General features: G+C 41.7%; 1 protein-coding gene across 4 annotated transcripts in view; it reads left to right on the plus strand.

The window, feature by feature from the left end:
• The window catches only part of LOC111862305 (tyrosine-protein phosphatase 99A), a gene marked incomplete at its 5' end in the record, with an annotated part of 708,382 nt that overhangs the window by 558,473 nt on the left and 135,594 nt on the right, over positions 1-14,315 (plus strand). For all 4 annotated transcript variants that reach the window (XM_023847579.2, XM_023847580.2, XM_023847581.2 and 1 more), the window contains 1 exon segment: positions 814-928. In XM_023847579.2, the coding sequence (XP_023703347.2) occupies positions 814-928 (115 nt within the window).

Raw genomic sequence — 14,315 nt, forward strand, 5'->3', positions numbered from 1 at the left:
GAACTGATCGATACGCACTGTGCATCCACTTATATAGCTGCAGTGCTTGCCTGTGGCGTAATGAGTGCCACGTCACAGTAGGACGTTGATTACGGTTACGTTAGCGTTGCGCGTTACGTCACCGCGTGACGTCACCGCGGAGGGGAGTGGCGGGGAGCGCTACGTTACCGTGGAGAGGAGGGGGGTTCTCAGTCGCGCAACATGTTACAGTATTATTCCAGAATTTTCCTACTGAAAACCACGGAAGTCCTCAACCAGTATAGTTGCCTTTCTAGTTCTGGAAGAGGATTGCAGACCTTCAGCTCCGAAGTTGTATTGAAGTTGGTATACTCGTACTTTCTGTTATTTGTCTGATGTCTTGTTTACACCAGCACCGTAAATTCCTGTGACGTATAGATGTTGCTGCTGTTTGATTTTTTCGTTGGCTATTTAACAGCGCTTTCATTTTCTGTTGTTTGGTCATGGCGAAGTTTCATTAAATTCAAAAGCCAATTTAAGCATTAGATTTTGTTCACATAGTTCTGAGGCCTCTAGCTGTTTAACGCCAGTGTTGCAGTACTACCCGACCTGTGCAAATTTTGCCAGTTCGCAAAAAAACGCAATGCTGATATGTGTGCTGTGTCCCTGCACGGCAGTTCATCACTTGCTCCGACTTCTAGTACGACTGCAGTATTTATAATAAGTACGTAGTTTGTTGTGTAGTTGCTCGTATGTCACATTTATAAAATGGGGAAATACAAAACAAATAAAGGTATTTATTGAGATTGAAATGGAAGTTACTGTAAATAACTGGAATTCTCTTTTTCGTTTCAGAGCCACACAATTCAGAATTTGGAAACTTACACACAGTACCGTGTATCCCTCCAGGTGTTCAATCCAGAAGGACCAGGGCCGAGCACAACGGTTCTTGTGATGACGGATGAAGGCGGTGAGTAAATACTCGTAGTTCTACTCTCGCTTGATAGATAGCAGTGTGTAACTGTAAGTCATGCCGCGGTCTCACGCGGCGGAATCTCGAAATACGTACTCAAACTAGCTTTCCCCCCTCCCGGGGGGGAGGGAAGTACGCGGTCAATAAGAGGAAATTGAAATTCGTCAGGGGTAACCAAACATTTTACGATTAGAAATTTTATTAACCAGAGTTTCATATGTAAAGCACAGCACGTAAATGGAATAGAAATGACTTGTATAATAATACGAGTAACTAACTAAGGACAAGAATGGTTTTCGTAGAACTGCCCAAACAATGAAATAAGTAGCGTAGATTGTTGGAAAATGTTCAAAATGGTACGTTGAGGACACGTGTGTTACTAAGTTATATTTTTCCGCTAAAGGTAGGCAGAATGCGGGCAGTGTTCTCAACGTGACGTAATAAAGCTCGCCGAAACAATACGCTGTGAACTTCCTTGTTCTGTAGGTAGTTGGGCGTTTCACATTTAATGTGCTGTACATTAACGATAGTTAATGTTTAAGATATGAGCACTAATACACTTGCTACCAGATACAGTTTGATATCGCATTTCTTTGTATACGTTATTCGGTTGCTTTCGACGAAAGATACGCTGCTGGAATTTACATGACGTCGAATAAACATTGTAGATATTCGTTAATGATGAATCGAACTGAATCTGAAGACAGATGGCCATGACCCCTATTAAGGGATTGTTCCAGAGCTCCCTGGAGAAACTGAAGAAAATCATGACAATTCTCAAGGTTCAAATGGGGGTGTAGCAATTATGGCGGACAGAGGTGGCGTCACGGCTGGGGATTTGTATTTCTCACACTGACAACAGTTTGACTTTGTCAAGCGTCAGGGAGCGCAGGTCATGCGGACAGGTCAGTTTCACTTAGATCCGTCAAGTTCCGAATTCGGAACACGGAATACCGGAGTCGTAAAATGTCGACAAATTTAAAATGGAACCGAAATGCGTTTAATATAAGGACTGTTTACGTCACATCATTTAAAATTGTCTCTGTCAGTCTCTTGGTCAAGCGATTTAGCATACAAGTGCCAAAATGATGGAAGCTGCAAAGCAGGATATGTTTGTTAGGCGCTATGATTTCTGAGGTGATTTGGCTTGTTTCGCAGCACCTCCCTATTCTAAAATGCTTCTTGTCTCCTGATACGTGCATTTTTATGGACTCCTGTTTGTTAAATTATATTCAATTGTTTGCTTGAGACTTCGTCTAATGGGGGCACGCGGTAACGTAGTTCGTTGAGACACTACGCTACAAGCCGGAGGGTCGCGGGATTGAATCCCGATGAGGTGGATTTTTTCAATTTACCTAATCCTTCCAGCCGCACTATGGCCCTGGGGTCGACTCAGCCTCTAACAGAAAAGAGTACCAGGAAACTTCCGGGGGGTTAAGGGCCGCCGGCGCGTAAGGCTGACAGCCTCATCGCCATATGTAAGCCGATTGTGTAGAAAATGTGGGAGCCTCGACGTCTCACAAGCCTATGGGCCACCACAGCCTGGTACAAGGATAGCTTTACTTATTTATTTCGTCTAATGAAAGTACTCTGGCGACCTGGACCTGTTGCATGTGTGCATTCAATATGTCGATCCTTTTCAAAAATAATGTGTTTGTAGAGTGTGTGAATGGCCAGGATATATAGCATTGTGTCTGTTGGAAAGTAGGTTTTCTTTTGGACGCATGTTCGACAAAGCATTATCAGAGTGGGTACCACAACGTAACATAAAGTTTGCACTCTCGATCTGAAACCAAACTGGAGTAAGTACGTCGTTCTTTGTCGACTGTAAGGATAAATAAAGCAGTCCTAGATCACAGAACTAATCAGCGCCTTCAATACCGAATAACAGACCAGAATGCCCTACGAATTACACGGAAGGTAACAATTTCTCTGAAGACTGGTTACACTGTGTTCTCTCGTTTTTCTACTGCATTCGTAGCAACTGTAACGGAGGCTAATGTCTTCTCTGTAAAATTAATTTTGTTATCCATGTTGACTTCCAAGATGAATCTGGATAGCTCAGTCGGTATAACGACGGGCTACAGGCTGGATGTCCGTGGTTCGATTCACGGTAGGGGTAAGATTTTTCTCTCCTCCACACGTTCAGATAGTCTCTGGGCCCCACCCAGCCTCCTATCCATTTAGTACCAGGATCTCCCCCGGGTGTAAAGCGGCAGGAGCGTGAAGCTTATCACTCACCTCCATTTAGTGTCGAGATCAGGAATGATGGAGCCATACCTCCACTCCCCCATATGTCTTTATGGTATAGTGCTTAGTTAACTAAACACAGGGACAGTTTGACCTTTCAACTAGTGCTGAGTTCAAGAATACACGGATCTATACTTTCACTTGCCTATACCGTTTCGTGGCGTAGTGCTGTTGTTAAGCGCAGGGACAACTGTATTTTCGTTACGTGTCTTGAAAGTTATACTGCGTGTCCACTTCAGTAATTATAGTAGCACCAACCCTTGTTTCCAGATGCAGTGATTATATTGCATGAAACTGTACAGAAGAAACGCAGTAGGTTTATAACCTAGTTCATGTAACAAAGTACAGCTTCGTGCGTGGACGTTTTTGAGGCCACTTAGCGCAGGTCTACCGCAATCTTTCATTAACTTCCGTAATTATTTATAAAATAAGATGATAATTGTTAAGTTTCATGCATTCTGCACTCGATGTATATAATACATATACGATTTAGACACATGTTCAGTAGTTACTGGGTTTGAATTCCGGTCTTGACACCTGCTAACTTGAGTGGGGTTTCCGGGATTTTTCTCAGCCCCTCCAGGCCAGTAGTACGTCTATTAGGCTAGTATCGGGTTTTCTTAGATCCTTTCCAATTCACCAGTTATCCTACCAGTTGACGGTATATAGCCTGGATACCGACAGCGTTATAAAATTGTAACCGTTCATTCTGATTGGAGGACTGTTGTGCATTAATTAAATCTGTATTAAGTTAAGATTACAAAATTACAAACAAAGAGATCCGGCAGATAGCCAGCTCTTACACGCGGAAGGGACATAGTTCAAGTTTTGCTATGTGGACAGGAAGTAACATCTGGTACTTTCCTGGAATTCTGGCAGTTTCAGCAAAGTCGGAAAGTATTTGAGAATTTGAGAGCTGACAGCTTGGGACAGCGATAACTTAGAAGTGGGACGGCCGGAGCCTCATACGCTGATCATAATGCATCAAGGGGCTGTCAACCTTAGCGTCAGGTCAGCATCTGCCAGAATCACATAGCAAAGCAACTTGATTGGGAATTCAAAATTTAGGGAACCTCCTAGTTTGAAAACTTAACCAATGGCAGAAGTGGAGGAGTGGATTTCTCTTGGAGTCTGGGGTTCGTGGACCTCAGGATTCAGAGAGAGGGCATTCCACCTCGAGGAGTCTTGATACAACTTTCGGCAAAGTCGGACACAAAATTTACAACTACGGCCCTTCCGTAAAGTATTATAAGTAAAGATCAAATTAAGTGTACTAATAAATTCAGTTGTATTCCGTAAGCTGGAGGGAATTAAATGACCACTAAGTGCAACGGTCGAAAAAGGTGTGTGATTGTAGTGAAAGGTTCTTCCTGCCCTGCCCGAGCCAGACCCGTATAAGACCCGGGATAGGAACTCAGCTCTACAAATTACTGAACAGAATCCAGATACTCCCGTCTTTACCTGCTCTCGCGTAACAGCTCCAACAACCACAATTCTCCTCCCTTCCCAGCTAACTTCTCGACATCCACGAGAAGAGGGAGGACGGTGATAAGTGGAGCACAACGTAGGAAAAAGGGAGGACGGCAACAGCGTGGCGACCAACGTAAAGGGCCCAAAAGAAATGAGCGGTTACAAAATAAATAAAAGACGAATTTTGGTCTGCATGCATACGTTGTATGACAATAAAGTTCGCAAACTCATCGCAGTAAAAGTGTTACATACCTTATTGCTGAATACCACTGGGTTCGCCTTCAGAGTACTCCCTTTGGGAAGCTATGCACTGACGGCAGCACCTAATCCACCCTTTAAAACAATTTTTGGACTGATTTTGTGAAATTACCTTCAGAGCTGCCGTCGTATTACTCCTGTCCTAACTGATGTCATCAATATCAAAATGCCTTCCTTTCAGTAATTCCTTTATCTTCTGGAACAGAAAAACGTGATAGGGGGCTACATCCAATGAAAAGGGAGGTGTTTCAGCACAGTTATTTCTTTACTATCTGAGAACTCCCTCACAGACAGAGCAGTGTGAGCAGTTGCATTGTCGTGATGCAAGATCCATGAGGTGCTGGCAAAAGTTCGGGTCGTTTCCATCTAACTTTTTCACGCAGATCAACAACAATACAGCTGTGAAATGCAGATATGCCAACGTCATGAAAAAATACTGAGGTTTGTGTCCAGTGCTACCACGCCAAGCACACGGTGGCAAGTTCGCGAAATTTATTGTCAAGCCTCTTATGTTTACTTCTGAGAACGGTGGAACCATTGCGTTGCATCAGTACGTCCTGTCATTAAAATCTCTTCAAGAATGGAACTTTCTCATCGGATGGCACGCTCTTTTCAGCAGCGATTGTATTCTGTGCATTCTTCAGATGTCCCTTTGGTCCGTGCAGTTTCCTAAGCAGTTTTGTTCTTGAACACTTCATTCTATCACAAGAGCAGGCGAAGCCTGGGAACCTTCTAGCAGAATTACGCTCATTGTCCCTCCCCACAGTAAAGTGTCTCCCTCTTTCCCAACTATTTTTCACTTTTACCTACACTTCTACTACACTTTCTACCTCTCTCCCACTCACTCACTCACTCACTCACTCACTGTCCGTCTCTATGATAAGATATTTTACTGTGACTTTTCAATGTATTAAGGTTCGGCCACACAGAGCGCTACGCTATGTTCGCCACGTACGCTACGTACGCTGTGTACACTCTGCGACGCAGCTAGCATAGGGAACATTGCGTACGTAGCGTACGGAAGTCTGTGTGGCCAGTCACATTGGCAATAAAGGGAGATATTTTTGTGTTCGTATAGCGAACATAGCGTACGTAGCGTGCGTCGCGTACGTAGCGCTCTGTGTGGCTGAACCTTTATATGGAAATCGAATTTACCTTTTGGAAGGAAATACTTCGAAAGAGGAAGAATGATAAAAATATAAATTGATCACATGAGATTTCGTAGCAGCTGATAGTAGCCATAAGAGACAGTTTTTTTTTCGGTTTGCAAGCAAGGAAGGTATCACTCTGTAAACTATTGTGACGTTTATACGCTGGCGCTTCCTTCCACAGGATTTCCAATCTGTTCATCCTGACATCGGACGCTGTAGAATCCGAGATACGGACAAAGCCGTTAAACACACCATACATGCATACCTTACATTACATAGAGCTTTATGTGACATCTGCAGTCGATACTTGCCGAACGCAATGTTGGTATTCCTGAAAAATTTTGTGTTCGATATACATATTAGCTATTGGGAACTTGGAAAAGGATGTATTCTGATATTTTCTTATTAGAAACAATTTGCTTTGCGTAATTAACAACAGATATTAAAGGAAAGGTAAATACATCCTTGTACCTGAGAGCTGCGCCGTAATTGAATATAAATTTCGTTTTAAAGAAATATTTCACAAAACAATTAGGACTGCATTGACTAGAGATGAGGTAATGGCTTGAACATCTCACGGATGGAATATCGTAAAAATAAGCTGTCAGTAGCGGAAGTGTTACAAGTTTTGGAAGTGATGATTATTAAGTTTATTGTCTTCTGGGTTGCGACACCGTCTAATGTTATGGCTGGGTACTGGCTTTTCGAAGTAACATCTTGCCTTCATCTTCAGGGCTCAAGCTTGAAGATGAAGGCAGCATGTTTCACCGAAACGTCAGTATCAGCGCACAAAAATTTCTGTGTCGCAACCCAGAAGACAACAGTCTTAATGTAAGTGTTCATTCGCATAAAGTGAAGAAAAAATAAATGTATGGTACAAAAATCTGTTCATTATTTTCCACTTTCTTCCTCTGTCTCTCTCTGTGTTCTCTGAATGTCAGATCAGTTTTATTCACGTAAGAGGACTTAATTTGAATATTTTGTGAACAAATGCGATGTATATATGTACGTGTATGTGCATGGGTAAGAAGAGACGTGCTATGAGGAAGAAAAGATGGAAGAGGTAAATTCAGAGGCTTATTCTTCTACGTAACTCGTATTAAGTAAGCATTTAAATTCATTCTCAGGCGATACATCATGCGCATGCGTAAAAGAAACCACAGGAAGTAGGAAACAAATCAAACAAGAATTGTTCGTATTTTTTAACTTAATGCTTATTGTGATATAATATAGAAAATTACATGTGGTTCTGTATGGTGTGAAACATGGTATCTGACATTAAGGGAGGGTCATAGACTGAGGGTGTTTGAGAACAGGGTGCTGAGGAGAATATTTGGACCAAAGAGAGATGAAGCGACAGGAGGTTGGAGAACTGCATAGTGAGGAGCTTCATAACTTGTACTCTCGTCCAAGTATAATTGGAATGATCAAGTCAAGGGAGGGTGAGATTGGCAGGGCATGTAGCACGAATTGGGCGAAGATGAGTGCATATAGGATATTGATAAGAAAGCCAGGAGGAAAGAGACCACTAGGAGGGCCAAGATTTAGGTGGGTGGATAATATTAAAATGGAGCTTAGAGTGATAAGATAGGGTAGTATGGACTGGATTGATCTGACTCAGGATAGGGACCAGTGGAGGGATCTTTTGAACACAGTAATGAACCTCCAGGGTTCATAAAACGTTGGGAAGTTCTTGATTATCTGCGTGACTGGCGGCTTCACAGCAGGTGCTCAGCTCCATGAAGTTAGTTAATCTAATAAAACAGGGCATGTCAACAGAATATGTTCGGTGTTTCAATATGTTATATTTCTCTTATCATGGAAGGTATTTTATTGATGTAAAAACTACCTAGTTTGATTTAATAAAGTTTCACGTGTGCGTCTCTTGGCATGCGGCAGATGGTCCTGTCAAGACTACATTTCTCTCTCGACCCAATCGTCCTTCTGTTTGAAGCTACCGTAACGGAAACCTTGGCATCTTCTAAACCTTCGTTCTTCCACACCTTGAAGAAGGGGAAGTTGAAGTTTCCCAACAAGGAGTTGCCCTGTCTTTGCACCTTTGTTCCAGCTTCTCTAAATGAAAAGTTTCCAACTTCCTAGATACAGGGATTTGACGCACCTTGATTTTCTTATGTTGGACTACATAAGAGCATAGTTTATGAAGTCGTTTTGCATGTAGATAACAGCGTTGATACACCAAAACACAGGATTAAGATAGCTATTGACACCGTAACACCAGAAATGCTCTAACGTGTTCGGGCCAAATCGGAATTTCTCTGTCGCCTCGATATCTGCAGCTGTAGAACTTTGTCATCACAGTACAAATATTATGTTTCTGCACATCTATCGTCCTGTCTTTATCTGGAAACACCGTCCCGCTTATATGTATATATTTATTTTGAAACAAAAATAGGACCGTGTTTGAGTTAAAGAAAACAGGACGATGGATAATGTCCAGAAACATAATATTTGTGCTGATGTACCGTCGTCACAAATTTTCAGCTCTAATTTATCATCACAGGTTTTAAGTTCTTGTCGTCATTTTTGCTTTGTTCCATTCCGTTATGTCCAAAACGTAACACTCCGAAACACCGAACACATCTCATGGACACTGTCCATAACATCCACATTTTGTTGGATGCATCGTTGAATGGTCGTCAGTTTTCACTTTTCGGCCTCTGATTCTGTTATGTGTAAGTTGGGAAAAGTTCGGGGAAATAGTGTTGAAACACTCTAATGTACTGTCACGTGTTAGTGACTAGACACAGGGTTTGAATTGAGTATTGAATTTATTGAATGCTTATGATCCATAACTACAAATAACTATAACACTCTCACCAATCGTCCATGATATGGCTGCCAAAAAGGGAACACACATCACGAGACACGATATACACGGAATATAAGAGGAACGACTCCCATAGTAGAGGAACCATGCGCGGATTTGAATTGGGACATGAAAGATGAATATCTTAACAATATTTTAGTGTATAAAAATTTATTATAATTGACGAATATTTTTAAATATTTTTTTAATAATTTTACAATGACATAATGGCAAGCAATGCAATAGATTAACGTAAATGGAGCACCTGATGATGGCACTATGTTGCCAAAACATGTTGTGAAATAACAGGTGAAACTGAGTGCACTACAAGACGGCCACTGTATACATATCATGGACGAAAATCAGTGCAACAGGACGCTAGAATACAACATTACTCTCACCAATCCACACACACTACAAATGACTATAGCACACAGTAAGCCTTCTCGGTTTGTTCTGTCTACACTCGTCGTTGCTTGGTAGCCGCTTATAACAATGAACATTCCTCAGCTTCCATGGTCGTGGCAAACCACGAACTGCACAGACTCACAACTAACTCCTAACCGTCTACTGCCGACTTCCGAAGGACTTCACGAGTGGGGTCTTTCGGAAGTAGGCACCGCTTTCCGTGGTTCTGTATTGCTGCGTGCTTAACCGTTGCCACGGGAGCGTGTTTACCGTTCCGTTGCCTAGCAATGACCTGTTCTGGCTCCCCTGTTCCGCCTTTCAGGCGTCATGTCACAGTATGTTGAAGGTAATGAATGCTCTGGATGGCATACAGTTACCTACTCACATGTTTCGTTTCCGTAATAGAATCTTTAAGAATATTTCCTGAAACTTAATTAAAAATATAGAGCCATTTTGGAGAAAATATAGAATTTGTTCTCCTACATCTCAGGAGATGTGTTTATATTCCAAGCTTTCTGTTACGTTGTTGTGGGTATCGGTGTAACACAAAACGTCAGACATGAAATCGCCCTCCTATGGGCAGAGGTTCCATATTCGTTTTCGCATGGAATTTCTTTTCGGGACTAGCAGTAGCTGATATGGCGTCTCCACGCTGATTGACACTGTAAGGCAGCAACGCTAACGAGTGATCCAGATTAAATGAGCCTGTATTCGTGTACATGCGAACCCAGAGGGTAGGATGTTCTTATCCACGCATTCATGTCTCCACGAATCGAAATCGATATATCACATAACCGACGAAGTAGCCCCATTGAGAAGCTGAGGGTCGGTTATCAGTTTAAGAAGTCCTCTGCGTTTATCAGACCCGAAGATTCAGTACTTTATACACAAAAGGCCGCCTTTCAAACATATCCTGAGCCTGATCAGTCTATCCTTCGTATCATAGGCTGCCTCTCTAAGACCCATTTCAACGTCATTCTCCTATCTGCGTGTAGGTCTCCTAGACAGACTACCCGCTGAACACTTCTCGGCTAAAATTATATATGCATCCTAGTATTTTTTGTGGGTTCTATATGTACCTTCCGTGTAAGCTTCCTTGTGTTGGTCATCCTAACATAACTCGTACTTGTTGAGGAGTATAACTTCTGGACCTCTCTGTTGTGTAAGTTTCTTCTTCCACCTCTCACTTCGTCTTTTCAGCACTTTGTTCTGAACATCCTCAGTTTGTTATCTGGTCGTACTACATGACAAAAGGCATTACAAAACAAACAAAATAATATGTTGCTTTCCACTTAATTGTTTAGTAAATTGACGACTGTTTTCAGCTGTGAAGGCAAGGTAAAGTGCTTACATTTAAACCTTAGCATATGCAATGTCCCTTACAAACTTATTCGTACATGTTCTCAGATCGTCCGCACAGAACGGCCAAACATTGACCGTCCCATTCATTCAGAAGTGAATTGGCTAGAGCTTGTACAGGGCACTATACTGTAGAGAAACCTTACAGCAAATGGGAGTTCATAAAGGGAACAATTAGGACACTTCATAAAGAAATAACCGACTGGAACTGCGTGTTGTATACAATTTGTATGAAACAGGTTTCATGCATATGAATGGGGAAGGGATTACACAAGTAAATCATAGGCAGAAAAGGAAAATAGATGAAGTACCGTAGTGAAAGCATTGAGAATAATGGTGCCTCTAGAGTTCTGTGTCTGAATTTTTCTCTCATTTATTGAAGAAAATTCTTGCACATGGTTATTCCATTACATCTTAACGAAAGTTACGATCGAGTTATTAAGGCATGTGGTTTGTATTCTGTAATTGCTGGGTTCAAATCTCTGTTGGGTGCTGGCCAATCTGCTGGAAGTGTTTCGTGATTTTCCTCAGCCTGGCCAGAAAATGCCGAAATATGTTAAATTATGCACGACCGCTCACTTCCACGTTTCATTTTCCGGTTCCATATTCCTTAATAATCGTATCCTTGGTCATCATATGGTCTCTGCAATAGAAAGCGTCGTTAGATAAGTTGAGAAATAATCTGTTATATTTGTCATCGAAGCACTCATTCACTAATTTATTAATCGTAAAACGATAGGTAAAATTTATAATTAGTGGAGTGGAGTGAGACCGAGTCCACTTGGTACGTCGGCCACTAACTGGCCTATTGTACCAGCCCCTGAAGGTAGATGATCATAGATGATGAATGTGGAGCAATCGGTGGAATGAGAATTGACAGGGGAAACCGAAGTTCTCGGAGAAAACCTGCCCTAATTCCACTTTGTCAACCAACAATTCCACATGTCCTGACCTGGGCTCGAACCCGGGCCGCCGTGGTGGAAAGAAAAACTTCAGTCTTCTTGTTCTTGGATACGAGATTTTAAGATGAAAAATTGATTTATGAATTCAATCATTTCCAGATTCAACCTCTGAGGAAATTCTTGAGCTTTTGGTTTTGGTTTCGTTCGGCAAACATTTCGAATTCTGGTGGTGAGACAAATGTGTACTGACGTTTCTCTGCGCTTATTTCTTAACGAACTTCCATACTGACGCCTGCAAATTCGCTCTTTAAAAATGGCTTCCTTTGTGCTGTATGTCCTACAGAGGTCACATTCTACGTCATATTGTCTAGATTTCTAGACTAAAATTGTTTATGCATGTATCCTTCCAATCTTCATCTGCACGTGTCATACGGGCCCTACGTAATCTTCAGCCTGACGACTTAGGGAAAGAGGGTGATATGTAGCAGAAGGAGCCACGCATAGATCCATTTCTATCCGCAGTGAGAGATGTCTTTCAGCAGACAAGATCTTATTGTGCACTGTGCTGGGTACACGGATTACTAGGACAACGGTCTTAAAACAAAACACCCAGCAAATTGGCCAAACCGGTAACACTTCTGTCTTGTATTTGGGAAGTACCCGGTTCAATTCGCCTAGGACACCAACTATCATGACTGAGGGTTTTGTGGTTTTCCTTAGTTCCTCCAGACAAATTCAGAGATAGTACCTTAATTATGCCGTGACCGTAAATCATGGGCAGAAAAAGAAAAGTGATAAATTAAAGTAGTGAAAGCATTGAGAATAAAGATGCCTGGTATGAAACTCTGCCTATAGAGTTACCGTATCCGAATTTTTCTAATTTATTTTGGAAAATTCTTGGACTTGGTTATTCCAGTACAGCTTAACTAACGTTGCACTCGAGCTGTTAAGGCTGGGTTAAGATCTCTGTTGGATGCTGGGCAATCTGCTTGAAGTGTATCTTGATTTTCCTCAGCCTGTCCAGAAAACGCCTGAATATGTTGAATTATGCAGGACCTCTCACTTCCACATGTTTTCCAGTTCCTTGTTCATTACTAATCGTAACCTTGGACATCACATGGTCTCTGTAATCGAAGGCGTCGTTAAATAAGTTAAGAAATAATAACCTGTTACAACTTTCATCGATGCATCCATTCGCTCATACATTATTTCGAGGTTTCCCATTGTTACTTCCATTCGTCTTTCTGTCTTCTTTCCCTTTCTCTCTTGTTTAACATTTCTATTCGTTTTTTTACATTTATTTTAATAATTTCCTTCCCATTTTAGCCTACTTTTCTTATTGTGAAAAAATTAAAATAGGCTTATGCGATCACCTTGCTGTCTGTATGTCTGTGGTTTCCCCCTATCAACTTCTGAATGGCTGAACCAATCCTTATGAAACTTAGTATTTATGTGATGGCACCTTAACCCATCTGAGCGGTGTACTTCGTAAATCACTCCCATCAGTCTTTGTGTCCATATATTTATCCCACTACTGTTGGCTAGGCAACGGCTCGGTAAAAACGTTACCGCAACAATAGAAGAATTGTTGGACGAGTCGTTTTCTTTGCGGTCCTTTTCGTATCAAAAAATAGGCGATTACTTCTTACCAGAACTTCTTGTTCTTTCTTTTCCTTTGTAACTTTTGTTTCTCTAATCTCTTCCTTTAATACTATTTTCTTGGTAATCTGCGTCTTTCTAACCGCGTTCTTGCAAGTTGCCTTACAAGTCAGAAGGTGTTATCATGTACTGTTTGTCACCTACTCACCTCCGTTTGCATATCTCTTTGTTACTATTTTTACCTCTGCGGTAGTTTACAAGAAGACCATGATGTCGGCACGGAAGCAGAATGGCTGAAGTAGAGCGTACGGTATTCATTACAGACTTTCTTCATTCTTCAGACGTATTTCAGTGTCTAACGACGTGTGATTCAATTTTCGCATATCGGCAATGAGCGGCAGACATGACACTGAGGGCACAGCTTTGTTCAGGCGCGGCTCTTTCCTCATACCGTTGCATTGTGCTGCTACTTAAAGCACGTAACTTGAGGGTCTGGCAGGCATCCAGTCTCAAATTTATTCGTATTTCCCCTACTCCCTCGCTCGTGTCACCTTTCATGCTTTACTTCCGCATTTTCTTGTTTATTCCAATTATGTTTCCTTTATTTACTCTTTCATTTTTTATATTCTTTATGCTTTTCTCTTATCTCGCCGAGATTAACGGCCGTGGGGATCCGTTGAGCTGACCACGTGACACCATCTATCCGCTAAAGTTGGCACTAGCTTCGCCGATAAGCGGCGGTCGCTCGGTCGGTATAGTTCGCTTGCGAACTACAGGCCACGGAGTTTTTTACGTTTTTTTTTCCCATCTCACTATTTCATACTTATTGCTTTTCCTTCTTCCACTTTCCTTAACACATTTCTCTCTATGTTAGAGTTACTATTCCACGTCGAGGCATTTCGACGCCTGAGCCCAACAATACCTTCCAAGACGGAATCATGTGGACGCAAAGTAATATTAACAATCAAGTTCCTTCCGTCAAATGTGACACTTTTTTAAGTTTTCCACCTCGTCAGCACCTGCCTTACATGTTTCGGCTCACCACGGAGCCATCATCAGAGGCATTTATAGTAGAAAAAGAAATCACCAACACACAAAACTTCACTTTGTCCAAGATAGCCACGTTCCAGTTAATTAAAATAATTACAAATAGTTAAAAT

Source organism: Cryptotermes secundus, unplaced genomic scaffold (genome assembly GCF_002891405.2).
Source record: "Cryptotermes secundus unplaced genomic scaffold, Csec_1.0 scaffold179, whole genome shotgun sequence".
Taxonomy (NCBI): Eukaryota; Metazoa; Arthropoda; class Insecta; order Blattodea; family Kalotermitidae; genus Cryptotermes; species Cryptotermes secundus.